The sequence below is a fragment of the Peromyscus californicus genome, unplaced genomic scaffold (assembly GCF_007827085.1).
Source record: "Peromyscus californicus insignis strain IS unplaced genomic scaffold, ASM782708v3 Scaffold_11__1_contigs__length_118956290, whole genome shotgun sequence".
NCBI lineage: Eukaryota > Metazoa > Chordata > Mammalia > Rodentia > Cricetidae > Peromyscus > Peromyscus californicus.
The window spans coordinates 112,910,836-112,925,171 of NW_026294402.1; the positions used below are offsets into that span (position 1 = coordinate 112,910,836).

Genomic DNA, 14,336 nt, shown 5'->3' on the forward strand with positions numbered 1-14,336 from the left:
GCTCCAGGAGAGCTGTTTGTCACAAGGCCACCCCACTCCCCTGCTAAACAGAATTGGCACATTAATGCATTACCATCTTCCTCAGCCCATTTACCTTTTTTGGTGAAAAGAATGATCTGGAATCATTAACTCCATGAAGACTCACCAGATAAAGCTGTCTTGAATTGAGCTTCTCACCTCACACTCCACCCTGGATGCCCACACTTTAGGCTGGTGTGCTGTTAAAGGGTCTAACAGCAGGTGGGCACATGAGACTTCACAGTCCCTGTGGGGTCAGCCTGCTAACCATGCTTCCTTCTGTACAGATGAAGAAACGGAAGGGAAGTGACTTAGTGAGGATTTGTACTGCTAGGTGACAAGCGTGAAAGTCGGAGCCCAGTTCTCTGACTCCAGGTCCAGATTTTTCACAGAAATTGGCCAGTGTCTTCATTTTTCAGAAAACAGTGTTTTGTGTTACTTATCTGGGATGCAAATTGAATTTGTTAGAGCTTTTACTAGACTACTGCTAGTGACAGGTAGTAGATGTCTGTAGTGTGCATTTTAACTCTTGCTCCATTGGGCTTTGGTTCCAGTCAGGCGACTCGCAGACTCTGGCGCAGAAGCTCCAGCTCCGAGTGCCCTCAGTGGAGTCTCTGTTCCGAAGTCCCATAAAGGAATTCTGGTCTTCTAAAGAGTCTCTGGTGCGGACATCTTCCAGAGAGTCCCTGAACCAGCTTGACCTGGACTGCCCCACTGCTGCTGCCTTTGACCCACCTTCCGACATGGAGAGCGAGGCTGAAGACGCACCCGGGAGTTCCGACAGCCTCAACAGAGAGCAGTTGCTTCAGAGGTTGCGAAGAATGGAGCGAAGCTTAAGTAGTTACCGAGGGAAATACTCAGAGGTAGGAGCAGGCTCTGGCCCACACTGCTCATCCATTCCCCTTGGGCTGTTCTCTCCTTCATATTACTGCATTGCTCTTAGCCTGAGGCTGGCTGACCCTGGTCCTGGTTACTGGGGGCAGGTAGTTTGTGGCAGGACCAAGTTAGGCCTTCTGGGTACAGGTGCCTTTTAGCAGACTGACATTTGGGAGATTATTGTGTGTAGCCTGGTTTTCACATTCCTGCAGTGTCAATGGACACCTAGGGCAGAGGTCACTCTTTCTTCTCTATCCCCCATGTTGCTCATCTAACTAGAGTAACTTCACAGTGACCTTTTCTGACTGCCATGGTTTAGCTCAGTGGTTCTCAACCTGTGGGTCTAATGACCCTTTCACGGGGATCGCATATCAGATACTTACATTACAATTCATAACAGTAGCAAATTTACAGTTATGAAGTAGCAATGAAATAATTTTATGGTTGGGGGTCACCACAGCATGAGGAACTATTTAAAGGGTCACAGTATTAGAAAGGTTGAGAACTACTGGCTAGGTAGTCTGATGACTTCAAAAGATTTGGCTCATTCTCATTGTACCAATATGTAATTTAAAATTTGTATTGTGTATTGTGTATTTGTATGTGCATGCATGACTGCATGCCATAGCATGTGGGAGGAGAGATTAGAGACCATCTTGTGGGAGTTGGTTCTCTTGTTCTACCATATAGATCCCAGGGCTTGAACTCAGGCAGTCAGTGCCCTTGGCCACAAATGCCCTCACTCACTGAGCCATCTTGTCAGGCTGTCTTTATTTTTTTGACATTTAAAATTTTGTTAACATGAATCCTTAAAAAAAAAATTTTACACATATAGGTGTTTTGCTTGTATGTGTGTCTGTGTACCACTTGTGTGTTTGGTGCACTTGGAGGCCAGAGGAGGCTCTCAGAGCCCCTGGACCAGAGGTATGATATGGCCAGTTAGGAGCAGCCATGTGGATGCAGGGAATTGAACCAGGGTAATCTCAAAGAGCACCCAGTGCTCTTCTTAACCTCTGAGCCATCTCTCTAGCCCTCTAAATGAGTCTTTTAACTGCTAAATCCTTGGTGACTCACTCTGTTTGGGGTAAGGGAGGAAGTAAATAGTGCTTTCCTTTTTTCTTTTGTTTGTTTGTTTGTTTGTGTTTTGTTTTGTTTTTTCTTACCTCAGGAACTGAAATGTACATTTGCTCCCTTGAGTCCCTTTCTGTCAAGTGCAGTTAAGAAATTCCGCTTCAGGAAAGCCTTTGTTGTCTGTGGCTCTTGTTTATCATACTCAGTGTGCTAGTGAATCAGTGTCACATTCGTGTTAAAGACTAGTAAACTTGAGGGTTAGAGTGTAAAGTTAGTCCAAGTTTCACTGTTTGTGTAGCTAATTCACTACCCATACTGCCAAAACCAAAGTGAAGTGAAAACCTTGATGAAATACAGAAATTACCTTTTTTATTAAAACTAAAATGCTGGCAAAATAGAAAGGACTCTCATGGACCCTGGAAATGTAAATGGGACATTGAAGCCAGGTATCTCTTTCATAGCTGTGGAACTAAGTAATTTTTTCCTTCAAAAATTTTAAACTATTATTTTATATTTCTACTAATATTAGTAGTAGTTGTGGTGGTATTGTGTTCCCCAAAATATTGTGTACCCTAATAAACTTACCTGGGGTCAGAGAACAGAACAGCCACTAGATATAGAGGCCAGAAAATGGTGGCGCACACGCCTTTAATCCTATCACTTGGGAGGCAGAGATCCATCTGGATCTCTGTGAGTTCAAAGCCACACTGGAAACAGCCAGGCATGGTGACTCACGCCTGTAATTCCAGTAAGTGATGGCAGAAAGCAGAACAGTATAGTAAGGCGTGAAAACTAGGAACTAGGCTGGTTAAGCTTTTAGGCTTTTGAGCATTAGTTCAGCTGAGACCCCTTCGGATGAGGACTGAGAGGCTTCCAGTCTGAAGAAACAGAATCAGCTGAGGAACTGGCGAGGTGAGGTGGCTGTGGCTTGTTCCACTTCTCTGATCTTCCAGCATTCACCCCAATAGCTGGCCTTGGGTTTGTTCTTATTAATAAGACCATTTAAGATTCATGCTACAAATAGTCTTAAATATTTTTGTGTATCTTTATGCTGCTTTTATAGATTTATCCATAGTTTTATATCTGAAGCTAGTACAATAGTATAGTTAGCATTTAAGTATGCTGAATACCATTTACATTTATAATGACATTTAATTTTGTACCATCCTTATGAAGTGAATGTGAGTTTGCTCATTTTTGTAGAAAAGGGATTAGGAATCCATAGAGATTAAGTGACTTGATTAAGGCCACATGGGTAGCAGTTGATAGATTCTGTTTGGTTCTTAGTTGCTGTGGCTGCTCGCCCATTCTAGGCTATCTCAGAGTCAAGCAGCTTCTCAGGCACAGAGAGACTTCATAGCCTTTGCCTCTGCTTTTCCTTGCTGCCACAGGTACTCAGGATGAAGTGACTTCTGACTCTTGAGCTGTTCTTCCTCCCAGCCCACCTCCTTTTTGAGTACCAGTGGCCTTTCCAGCCTAGAGTTAATGAGGGAGTCCTACTCCTAAGCAGAGTGTGTTTCCAAATTCTTAGGTCTGTTCCTGACTCACTTCGCCCATACATCACTGACTGCCTTTGGACTCAGACATTAGCAGTGGCATTTAGAAGCACACATCTTTTACTAGACTTTAACTATACCATGCTTCCCTACAGGTGCATTGAGCTCGACAGAGCCCCTGGCTCGGCTAACGTAGGTCCCAGTTGGGCATTGAATTTAGCCGTCAACTGTGTAAAACCTACAGGGTTAGAAAGATGTTCCTCCATTGCTTCGTCAAGATGTGTTGGAATGTTTATCCTGTTTAGGGTTGGGGCTTGGATTTCTCATTTCTATCTGTTAGTTATGCATTTCTTTCCTCAGATATTTTTATTATTTTGTTTAATATTGTAGTCCAAAACAAAAAAAGTCACCTGCAGAGCTTTTAAAATGGCTTCCTGTCTCTCCGTTGTGTCCCTCAGTTCTCAGTGAGTCAGGTTTGGGTTAGGCCCCAGAATTGGTTCCCAGCAGACACTTGCTCAATGCTGTGTGTTGCAGATGTAGTCAGTCCGTGACTCGAGTTGGGTAGCCTTCCACCTGCAGGCGAATTGGCTGCAGTTCTCACCTCCAAATTAGGTGTTGAAATCTAAGGACATGCCTGGAGATTGACGGGCTTACAGCAAAACTACGACTTCCGTCACTTAGGTTTGTTGGTTGAATTTGGCTCAGTTGTTTATACAGGACTGCTGTGATTGGTTTTTGACTTATATAAAGAGAAAAATTTTAGCAGCTTTTAGAATAGTAAATTGTTGAGAACAACTAATTTATTGAGAAACAACTAATGTTACTTTGGTTTGTTTTAGCTCGTCACAGCATTTCAGACTCTTCAGAGAGAGAAGAAGAAGTTACAAGTGAGTGATTTATTGACCATTGTTGACTCATATTTGATTGTAAAGTTAGAAAAGTTCTCATAGAACTATTTACTCTCTTTTTAAATAGTCTGTATAGTTCCAGACTTAACCTGTTTAACCATTACTAGAGGTTTGATAAAAGAATGAGTGATGGAGACCCCAAAGATGTTTCCCATGCTAAAGACCACAAGTAGGCACGGCAATCCCAGCAGCCAGGACCCTGTTACTGAGCCTGGGCAGCACAGAAGGAGCCACACAGTCTGCCTGTACAAAGCAGAACGTGTGGTCATAGCGTCTGCACCAGTCACCGCAGACCTTCCTGCAGGACTGTATTTGCACTGGTCCTGGCAAACAAGGGCCACATTTACACCTCTCATGAGAGTGAAGGACTGCGTGTGCTTTGTGCCGGGCTATCAGGGGAAACACTTTCCTTTATGTAAATGGCTGCAGGTCATTTACAGTTCACCAAGGCTCGTAGGGCTTCACCAAAGCTCAGCACAGACTGAAACCATCGTGGCTAGGACATGGACCTTCAGCGCCTACAGTATGCGTTGGCCCCAGGCTCCTGAGTGTCTGTGAGGGTTCAGAGTAGCTGGTGCTGGCTGACGGCTAACTGTGTGACTGATAGCCTGTCACTGACCTGGGTACCAGAGAATGGTCTAAAACTGCCAACTAGGGAGTCCCATTGCTCCACCTCCCAGCATTTTAGCTTGTTTAAAGGAATAAATACTAAGGGTGCTTATAGTAAAGGTTTATCATTAAGCTTCTTAACAGTAGTCTACAACAACTTTTGCCCCAGTGCCTCTATATCAATAAACAGACATTTCACCTGCCTATATTCTCTCTCTCTTTTTAGTTGTCGTTAGCCACACAAATCTGAGGAACTACCAATTACCCCATTTCTTTTGTTTTCCTGAGACAGGGTCTCTGTGTAGCCATCCTCCTGACTCAGCTTCCTCCGTGCTGTGGTTCCAGGCATGTGCCATCACTTACCTTGTTCTGCACCTCTGTGCACTGGGGATGGACAAGAGCACACAGTTACTATTTCCAGGGCTGCAACTCGCTGTTCATTTCTGTACTAGTGAAATCACCCTGCCCCCACCAGAGTGTGAGGCAGACCTCTTCTAGTATATTATTCTTTTAACTCGATGAAAACACTTTTAAAAGAATTTATTTTTTTTTTTTTATGAGTATGGTGTTTTGCCTGCATGCCTGTCTGTGACCATGTGTGTGCCTGGTGTCAGCGAGGGCCAGTAGGTGTCAGATGCCCTGAAGTTACAGATGGTTGTGAGCTGCAAAGTGGGTGCTGAGAATTGAACCTGGAACCTTTGGAAGAACATCCAGTGCTCTTAACCACTGAGCTCTAGCTCCCACTTGATTTCTTTTTAATGGACAGTTACTAATTTGACCATCTGTAATGTTGTTCGTGAAAATTAGATTTGTTTTGTTTTGTTTTGAGACAGGGTTTCTCTGTGTGTAGCTCTGGCTATCCTGGAACTTGCTTTGTAGACCAGGCTGGCCTCAAAGTCAGAGAGATCCATCTGCCTCTGCCTCCTGAGTGCTGGGATTAAAGGTATGCACCATCATTGCCTGGCAAAAATTAGATTTTTAAAAGAAAAGTTTTATTTTACATAAACCTTTACAACATGATAATGATAATTAACATGCTCTGTGAACTCTAAGTTATAATGAAATCATTTGCTTCTGTAGTTTGAGTTTACAGATTTCCTATTGTTAAAGTTAGCATATAGTTAAATTTGTAGTTTGATTTCCATGTCTGTGCATTTTATTAGCAAATGTAATTACTCACATAACCAGAATTCAGAGTAATCCTGTGCTATCATATTTTAACTGTTAGCAGATTTCCCACATTGACATAGCCTTGCTTTTTTGCATGAATATGCCGTGTAGATGTTAATCACCTTTTTTTTTTAAAATTAAAGGGTATATTGAGTCAGAGTCAAGATAAATCACTTCGGAGGATCTCAGAATTGAGAGAGGTAAGTTTGGTGACTAGTACTTGAGAACAGTGATTTAACCTCTTAGTTCAGTAGCAATGCTCCGCATGCTAGGCTGGTGGCCCGCCTGTGAGCTCACATACCATCTCTATAGTTTTATTTGTCTGGTTTTCTATGGAAGATGTTGTTGTTGTTGAAATTAATGAAAAAAATGTGTAAGTCTACAGTGTGAGTAGTCAGTGTCCACTCCTAAGGCTAAATTGTTCCCACTGCTAAATATCCTAGGTTTCTTTTTGCCTTTCCTAGTCAACATGGTTTTGTTGAAAGAAAAGAACTTGTAATTTGGAGTGGTAATTCTTTATAGGGTTAGATTGAGTTCCTTAATGTCCCCCTGGGCAGCATTTTACCTTTGCAGTGAGCCCATACTGAGGGGGCTTTTTGGATGCCTCATTCTGGTCTGCTCCTCTATCTTGTCCAGCCTGAAGCCTAGCAATAAGCAGACATTTACCAGAGCTTTCTCCACACCTACTTTAGTATTGCTGGGAATCTCTTGTTACATGTTTTTGTTGAGAATGTTCATAGGTATCAGTTTGCTACCTTTGTTATTAAGAGCTATGAAGCAGGTGATTTCAGGACAAACAATAGTAGTTTAGAATTTTATGTATTCTGAATAGAATTTTATTTGTGGAATTTACCAGTCTAAGGTATATAGTGTGTTAAAAGTACAAATATGTTTAAAAAATAGCAGATTGGTAAATTTACAAATAGCAATTGCTAGTATAAGACTGGGAATATAATTTAGTGGTAGAACAGGATTGTGAATGTAGAGGGAGACACAGAGGGAGGGGGAAGAGAGACATGGAAGGAGAGAGGGAGACATGGGTGGGGGGAGGGGAGAGAGAGAGAGAGAGAGAGAGAGAGAGAGAAAGAAAGAACTTTGTGTCTGTGAGAGGAGGCAGAAGAGAAGAATCTCCTTTGAGTGACCTATGTCACCATTACAGCCTGCTGTTCCTTAGAGCATTTGTTACCTTTAAATGATACATTGTCTGTATTGCTCATATATGAATTTCTTGTATCACATTATTGTTTCATTTGTATTGAATTCGTGTTTAATTTCTAGTCTCTTTACATTTTGTATAATCCAGTTCTTATTGCTTTATTCTTTAAAATATTCTAAACATGACTTTGAACTAGTTTATTTTTGTTACTTCACCAAGAATGAGCATTGACCCTTATCATACAGATAATGGTAGTCATTCTTCCTTTGTGAGACGTGTCTTGAACTAATACCCGAGAAGAATGACTTCTCCCTCTGAAGTGATGGTGAAGGGGTGGAGCTCGCCCTAGTCTTCTCTGAGTCCAGGTTGCCGCTTTGACCTGGAAGATGGCTGGTGCTGGAGAGGGTGAACTGGGAATGTAGTGAGCAGGGTGTGGGGAGGAGTCCCCTGACAATTTTTCAAGTTACAAGTTACAAGCACCTTTGCTTTTCCTGGAGAGACATTAATGGCTTTTTGCTTAATGTATTATTTGTTCATTTTCTTGCATTTTGAGAATAAATGAAGGTCATTAATTGATTCTGTTTGAAGCAAGAATTCAGTGTCCAGGTTTTATGCCTGTAATGATTAGATCGATGTAGCAATGGAGTGCAGACCTGTTTAAAATCCAGAGAATGTCTGTTAGAGGTGGGCACATGTTTTGAGGGGTTTATAATGGTATTTATCTAGAGACACAGAATACTTTTTTTTTTTTTTGTCCTGCCGCATATCAGTCTGCTAAGGAGTCCCTCACTGAGGGAGCTATCCTCAAGAAAATGGGGCGTGGACCTCTGCTTTATTAATAGATGGGTAAGCACATGTGCTGTTCCTTATTGCTGCCTGTTCATATCTTAAGTGCAGGGAAGACTACAGGGCACTTCAGAACAAGATGGTGTTTGAAACACTGCAGGAACTGGGGATAGTAAGGCCCTGAGATAGTGTCCAGAGAGAATTCCTATAGCCCATCTGTGAGGGATGGATTAAATCAAAGGGGGTTGACATAAATCTCCAGAACCCTGTGGATGGAATTAAAAATCAAGCTTTGGCGATCTGGACCGTGTTCATAGTTGTAGAAGAGAGAACCCAGACGTTAGAGAGCAGTTAGTTAAAGATTTGGGTCACATACAAGTGTCAACAAAACAACTAAAAGAGAACTTGGAATATTTTAAATTTAGGGAGTTAGTGAGGTAGCAACCCCAAAACAATAAGGGGATTGGTGTCGTATCTAATATTCCAGATGTTCATCTCTAACGTTCTAAGAAAGTGTGATTGAGGGAGAAATGGAGAGGACAGAATGTACTGAAGGGATAGATAGAATCAGTAAAGGACAGAGAAGACTGGAGCTGGGAGGGCATTGTGGTGAGCAGGTTCCTAGATCCAGGGGGTCGTTCTTGTGCCGGGTGCAGCAGAGATAAACATTGATCTCTGGTTAACGACCTTAAGAAGTAGCATTTGCAGTAATTTCAGGAGCTGGAAGTTTTCTTCCTTAGTGGTCGGCCAGTTAGTTCATCCTCTTGGCTCTGCAGATGGGAGGTGCTGTGATTCAGGCAGTATGGGGAGGACACTGCTGATGTTCTGTTTGCCGTGCTACAGTTCAGTCCCACATTGAATCTCAAGCCTACTTTTTCCCTTGTCCATTACTCTCAATCATTGCAGGGCTTTCCAAGAATACTTTTTCTCTGGAGACCTTCATATTGTTTAAGGAACAAAATTATTTACTAATGTCTTCCATTCTGAGGATTCTCTACTTATTCTGTATATGTTATCTTAAGAGCGAGGCATATCTGTAACGGTGATGTTGAAACTTGAAGTTTGCGTCTTTTGTTTTATATTGAAAGCTACCTGTAATATCTTTTGTGTTTTAGGAGCTGCAGATGGACCAGCAAGCAAAGAGACATCTCCAGGAAGAGTTTGATGCTTGTCTGGAGGAGAAAGACCAGTATATCAGCGTTCTCCAGACTCAGGTAAAAAAGCAAGCCAAAGCATGGAAGCCAGTGCTAGAAAAACAGGAATTGTAGTCGGATAGCTGAAGAGTTTCAGATGTGCAGAGGGAAAAAGCTTGTTTTTAAAACCCTACCCTTCTTTCGTCTCAGCACTATACTTTGTTTATTGTTCCTTTGGACTTGTGTGGAGTCCCTACTAATGGTTTATGTGACAAACAGCTGTACTGTGCTTGCTGCTGTAGTGAACACATTGTTCCCCACTCCCCACTCCCCCCTCTCGCTCCTCTCTTTCTGTCTTTCTTTTTGAGATGGTTTCTTCATGTAGCCCTGGCTGTCTTGGAACTCCCTCTGTAGACTAGGCTGGCTTTGAACTCAGGGATCAGCCTGCCTCTGCCCCAAGCACTGGGACTAAAGGTGTGGGTTACCACTGCCCAGGTTCACTCTATTTCTTATAAATTTTAAATAAAACATTTCTGCCATACTTTTTTTTTTTTTTAGGTTTCTCTCCTAAAGCAACGTTTACAGAATGGCCCAATGAGTGGTGGCATACCACAGCCACCCCCTCCAGTGGAGCTCCAGGCAGAAGTGGACGCTGATAAAGAGAAGATAGAAGATGTCGGCGAGCCAGTGGGTAAGCTTCATCTTGGTCAGAGCATAACTTAAAAATCAGAGGAGAATGTTGAGAGTTCAGGATTTGAGCTGATGGAATAGTTTGAACTGAAGTAAGGTGTCCTTGACCCTAATGTTTCTTCAAAAATTTAAGTTAGCTTTTAAAAAAATTTACCTTTTTTTTTAGGAAAAAAAAATTGATTTAAGACTTGAAAATTGCATAAACTTTAAGGAGACCACATTTTTAAAAAATTGAAGTACATAAATTATGTTACACTATTTTAGTTTCTTGAGACAGGGTCTCATGGAACCCAGATCACTCAAGTTGTGATTTTTTTTTTCTGCTGTAGCCACCAGAGTCCTGGCGTACAGGTTTGCGTCTCCACACCTGCCTTAGGGCTTTTTTCTCTTACAAAGAGACTCACAGCAGACTTTGGTCCACTCAGAGAAAGTAAGTTGCCAAGCAGCCAGTCACCTGAGCTGTGAACTATAAAGAGACTGCAGTTCCTCTGGGTGTGAAGACACACTCATAAATGTAGGAGGCAAAGCCTGTAGTAACCAGAACTCCTTCCAGGAAGAGATTAGAGTGTGGCTAGAAAGAATACTTAGAAGTGCTTTCGGAATGGGAACTAGTGGGAGCTAAGGAGTGAGCCTCTTAAGTAGGCTAGCTCTAGTAAATGCCAACATCTGTGCCACTCCAGAGTGAGGTTGGACCACTACTGGTGGAGTTTATACGTGGCATCTTCATGTAAGTAGCACACAGTAACCTGAGAGTCGAGTTTGAAGAGTGCTACTTGGCTTACTGTGGTGTCTGTCCCTTCTTGATTTGTCTCAGAATGTAGTTAGGTTTGGGTACAAGAGAACATTGCAGGGACTGGGCCTGTAGCTCAGTGGTAGACTGTGTTTAGCTTGCAGAAGGCTAAGCACAGCTCCCAGAATCCCTGCCCACCTCTCCTCTAAAAAGCTGAACTGTTGCCAGAGTTCTCTTGTATTCCTTAAATTTTTGTTTTTATTTCATTTATTTTATTTACTTAGTGTCCTGAGTTTTCATGTGCCATGATGTGCATGTGGCAGTCCCAGGGCAGCTCCTGGTGGTGGTTCTCTCCACCGTGTGGGTCTTCCGGGGGATTGAACTCGAGCTTGGTAGCAAGCACCTTCACCCACTGAGCCTGCTCGCTTGTGTGTTTACCAACTGCCCCGTTGATGCTGCTTTACCATTTGTAGGCGGTGGAGCTCCCGCTAAACCACTGGAAATGCTCCAGCAAAGAGTGAAACGTCAGGAGAACCTGCTTCAGCGTTGTAAGGAGACGATTCGGTCCCATCAGGAGCAGTGCACACTACTGATGAGTGAAAAGGAGGCACTGCAGGAGCAGTTGGGTGAAAGGCTGCAGGAGCTGGAAAAGGTCAAGGTGAGAGACCACACTGGGTTCTGTCTTGTTTCAGTGCCTAGAACCAGCTCCACAGGCTCCAGCGTGGCCTGGGCCTCCTGGGGAGCCGCCTTCACCCTCCCACCCATAGACAGGGTGGAGAGGGTGTCCTTGTCTGAGCACCCAAGTGCCTGGTCTTATAGCACTTAGCATACATTGGAGATTTCCTGTGTACCTCTCCCATTACACTGTAAGGTTTATCTAGACTAGATAAGCTGCATAGAGTTCTCAAATGAGGCCAAACTTTACTAGAGATGGAAATGAATTTCTAAAACTTTTTTAGGAGCTTCATATGGCTGAGAAGACTAAACTTATCACTCAGTTGCGTGATGCAAAGAACTTAATTGAACAGCTTGAACAAGATAAGGTAAAACTCCCAAATTTATGATACTGAGGTTTGTCAGGGGCCCCCAAATTCGCTTAGAGAGCAGTTATTAGAAGCATTTCTATATACACCTGCTTTTCAAAATTTTTGTAGCGGCTTCCATGAAAACTATTTTTAATTTCTAGATTTATGTAGTTATAGCATTAATGAGGCTGATTCTCTGATTTCTTAATACCAATTAGCATTCTGTCTTAGAGACAACAGTCATGGTTACAAAGGAAATCTGTTTGCAATACATACCTATTTTTCAGAGAAAAATTATTTAAAGTTAAGATATGCTGAATACAAATGGTTTCAATATTTTCTTTCACATTACAGAAGTAGATTGATCATTTGGATGAGTTGCCTGGAAAGTAAAGAAGTGATAATGTGTATATTAGCATAAAACTTTGCACAGGTGGGCTCCAGGATGCGTAGGTTGCTGGAGGAGTGAGGAAGGGCTGAGCTCACAGTAGGCCCCTTGGAGGTAGAGCAGCAGCTAGCACCTAGCAGAGACAGCTGGGAGACTCACAGGTAAATGAACAGCTCTGCCTGCTTCATCCCAGGTTCTCCGGCCCTTTTGTAAAACATCTCCCTGTTCATTTCACTCCATCTATCATTATGTTTAATGCGCTGGTTCATAACTACAGTATTTTAACCTAGCTTTGAAACAAAGTACTCTTTACTTCCACAAAAGTATAACCACCTAATGATCATATCTGTCAGTTTAACAGTAGTTCATGCTACTATCTGCTATCTAGTTATTTTCTAATTTTTCTTATTATCTCATACATTTTTCTTTTTACAAATCAATAAACTCTTTTATTGTAATTGATAAGATTCTTAAGATTTCTTTTAATCTGTAGGTTTAGTTGTCCTTTCTCTCTGTCGTTTTCTTTCCTTTGTGATGTGAGTTTTGGAGACAATGAAGGCCCACTACTTCATTTTCATATTTCTTGACTATGCTTTACTTCCTCGGTTGTTAACGTTAACATTGGCCATCTGGAAGAGTCATACTCCACAATAGGGTCAGTAGGCCCTGCAGGTAAGGTCTGAGTACCTTTTCAGGAGACTAGCTGAACTACCCAGATTTTTTGTTTGTCCCAGTTGACTGCTTTTATACATGATGATTTGATTTCTTCCCACACAGTGATCTTTATTTCTGTAGAGATTCTCCACAGAGGGAAGAGAAGTCTCTAGCAATGTGGAAGGAAGGTGGGGCCTTCCTTGCAATACTCAGCGATAGTGATGGAGCCAGAGGGAGTCACGGGAGAAAAGAGAACTGGGCACAGCTGGGCACAGCTGGGCACAGCTGGGCTCTAGCCTTGCTCCACCCAGCTGTGGCAGCAGCTACCCTAATAGTGTACCAAGCTTTTTCTTTTAGGCCACCAACCAGCTCCCAAATAATGACATGGAGACTTTGTATTAGTTATGAATGCTCGGCCTAGCTTAGGTTTATTTCTGGCTAGCTTTTTTAACTTAAATGAACCTGTTTCTCTTTATCTACCCTTTTGCCTCAGGGCTTTTTACCTTTCTTTCTGTATGTCTTACTTTCCTGCTTCCTCCAGTGTCTGGCTGGCTGGCCCTGGTTTCTGGCCTCAGGCGTGTCCCTCTCTTTCTTCCTTGTTCTCTTCTTCTCTCCTCCTATTTATTTTCTGCCTGCCAGACTGGCCTGTCCCTCTCCTGCCTAGCTATTGGCTGTTCAACTCTTTATTAGACCGTCAGGTGCCTTAGGCAGGCAAGGTGAAACAGATGCAGCATAAACAAACCCAACACATCCTTACATCATTAAACAAATGCAGCATAAACAAATGCAACACATTTTTGCCTAGGTAAAGTAATATTCCGCAAAAACAGTGTCTGCAGTTATTTGTGTGTGAAACCGCAGATGTTAATTGTAGTTTATTGTGTCCCCAGTCACATTTTTGTTCATTACTATTTATTAAGATGGGAATTACCGCATCTATAGCAAGATTGTAAAATAAATCTTGTAACTGAAATGTGGTGCTTAAGGGACTAAACTTACTGTTAAATATTTCCACATTGAAACACCTGGTCTGCTAAGGCACAGAGCGAAAACACAGACTTGAGTTTGTGAGCTACTGGGAAGATTCTTCCACTGTCCTTAGTAAGAAATGCTTGTTCTGCCTCTCACATCATTTGAGCTGTGCTGTGTGGTGGTGATGCAAATGTTAGGTTATGTTGTGTTATGCAAATGCTTTAGAATCTGCACTTCTGTTCAGGGAATGGTAATAACAGAGACAAAGCGGCAGATGCATGAGACCCTGGAACTGAAAGAAGAAGAAATTGCTCAGCTTCGTAGTCGTATCAAACAAATGACTACCCAAGGAGAGGAATTGCAGGAACAGAAAGAAAAGTCTGAAAGAGCTGGTAAGAACACAGGGCTTATATTTTATATCATCTCACAAAGTCACAAAGTATTTTAACAAATGAGTTAATTGTTGACATAGATGCTTAAGTGTAGCGACTCCTTATAAGACAGTAAAGTGCTTGTTAGAGAAGGCCTAATGAAATATTAGTATCTATCCCTTACAGAAAGTGTTTGTTGACCTCTGCCTTAGAGTATTAAAATTCAGGCTTAAGGAACTTACAAGTCATCACAGCATGGGGCCTATTTAAAATAACTGCTTCT

At 42.3% G+C, this 14,336-nt stretch overlaps 1 protein-coding gene across 11 annotated transcripts in view; it reads left to right on the top strand.

The window, feature by feature from the left end:
- The window catches only part of Golga4 (golgin A4), a 92,145-nt gene that overhangs the window by 32,407 nt on the left and 45,402 nt on the right, over window positions 1–14,336 (top strand). For 10 of the 11 annotated variants that reach the window (XM_052723769.1, XM_052723778.1, XM_052723712.1 and 7 more), the window contains 8 exons: window positions 573–881; window positions 4,301–4,348; window positions 6,292–6,348; window positions 9,206–9,304; window positions 9,782–9,914; window positions 11,117–11,301; window positions 11,603–11,686; window positions 13,927–14,074. In XM_052723769.1, the coding sequence (XP_052579729.1) occupies window positions 573–881; window positions 4,301–4,348; window positions 6,292–6,348; window positions 9,206–9,304; window positions 9,782–9,914; window positions 11,117–11,301; window positions 11,603–11,686; window positions 13,927–14,074 (1,063 nt within the window). The remainder of the gene's footprint in view (window positions 1–572; window positions 882–4,300; window positions 4,349–6,291; window positions 6,349–9,205; window positions 9,305–9,781; window positions 9,915–11,116; window positions 11,302–11,602; window positions 11,687–13,926; window positions 14,075–14,336) is intronic. The other variant, XM_052723759.1, reaches the window with a different exon arrangement.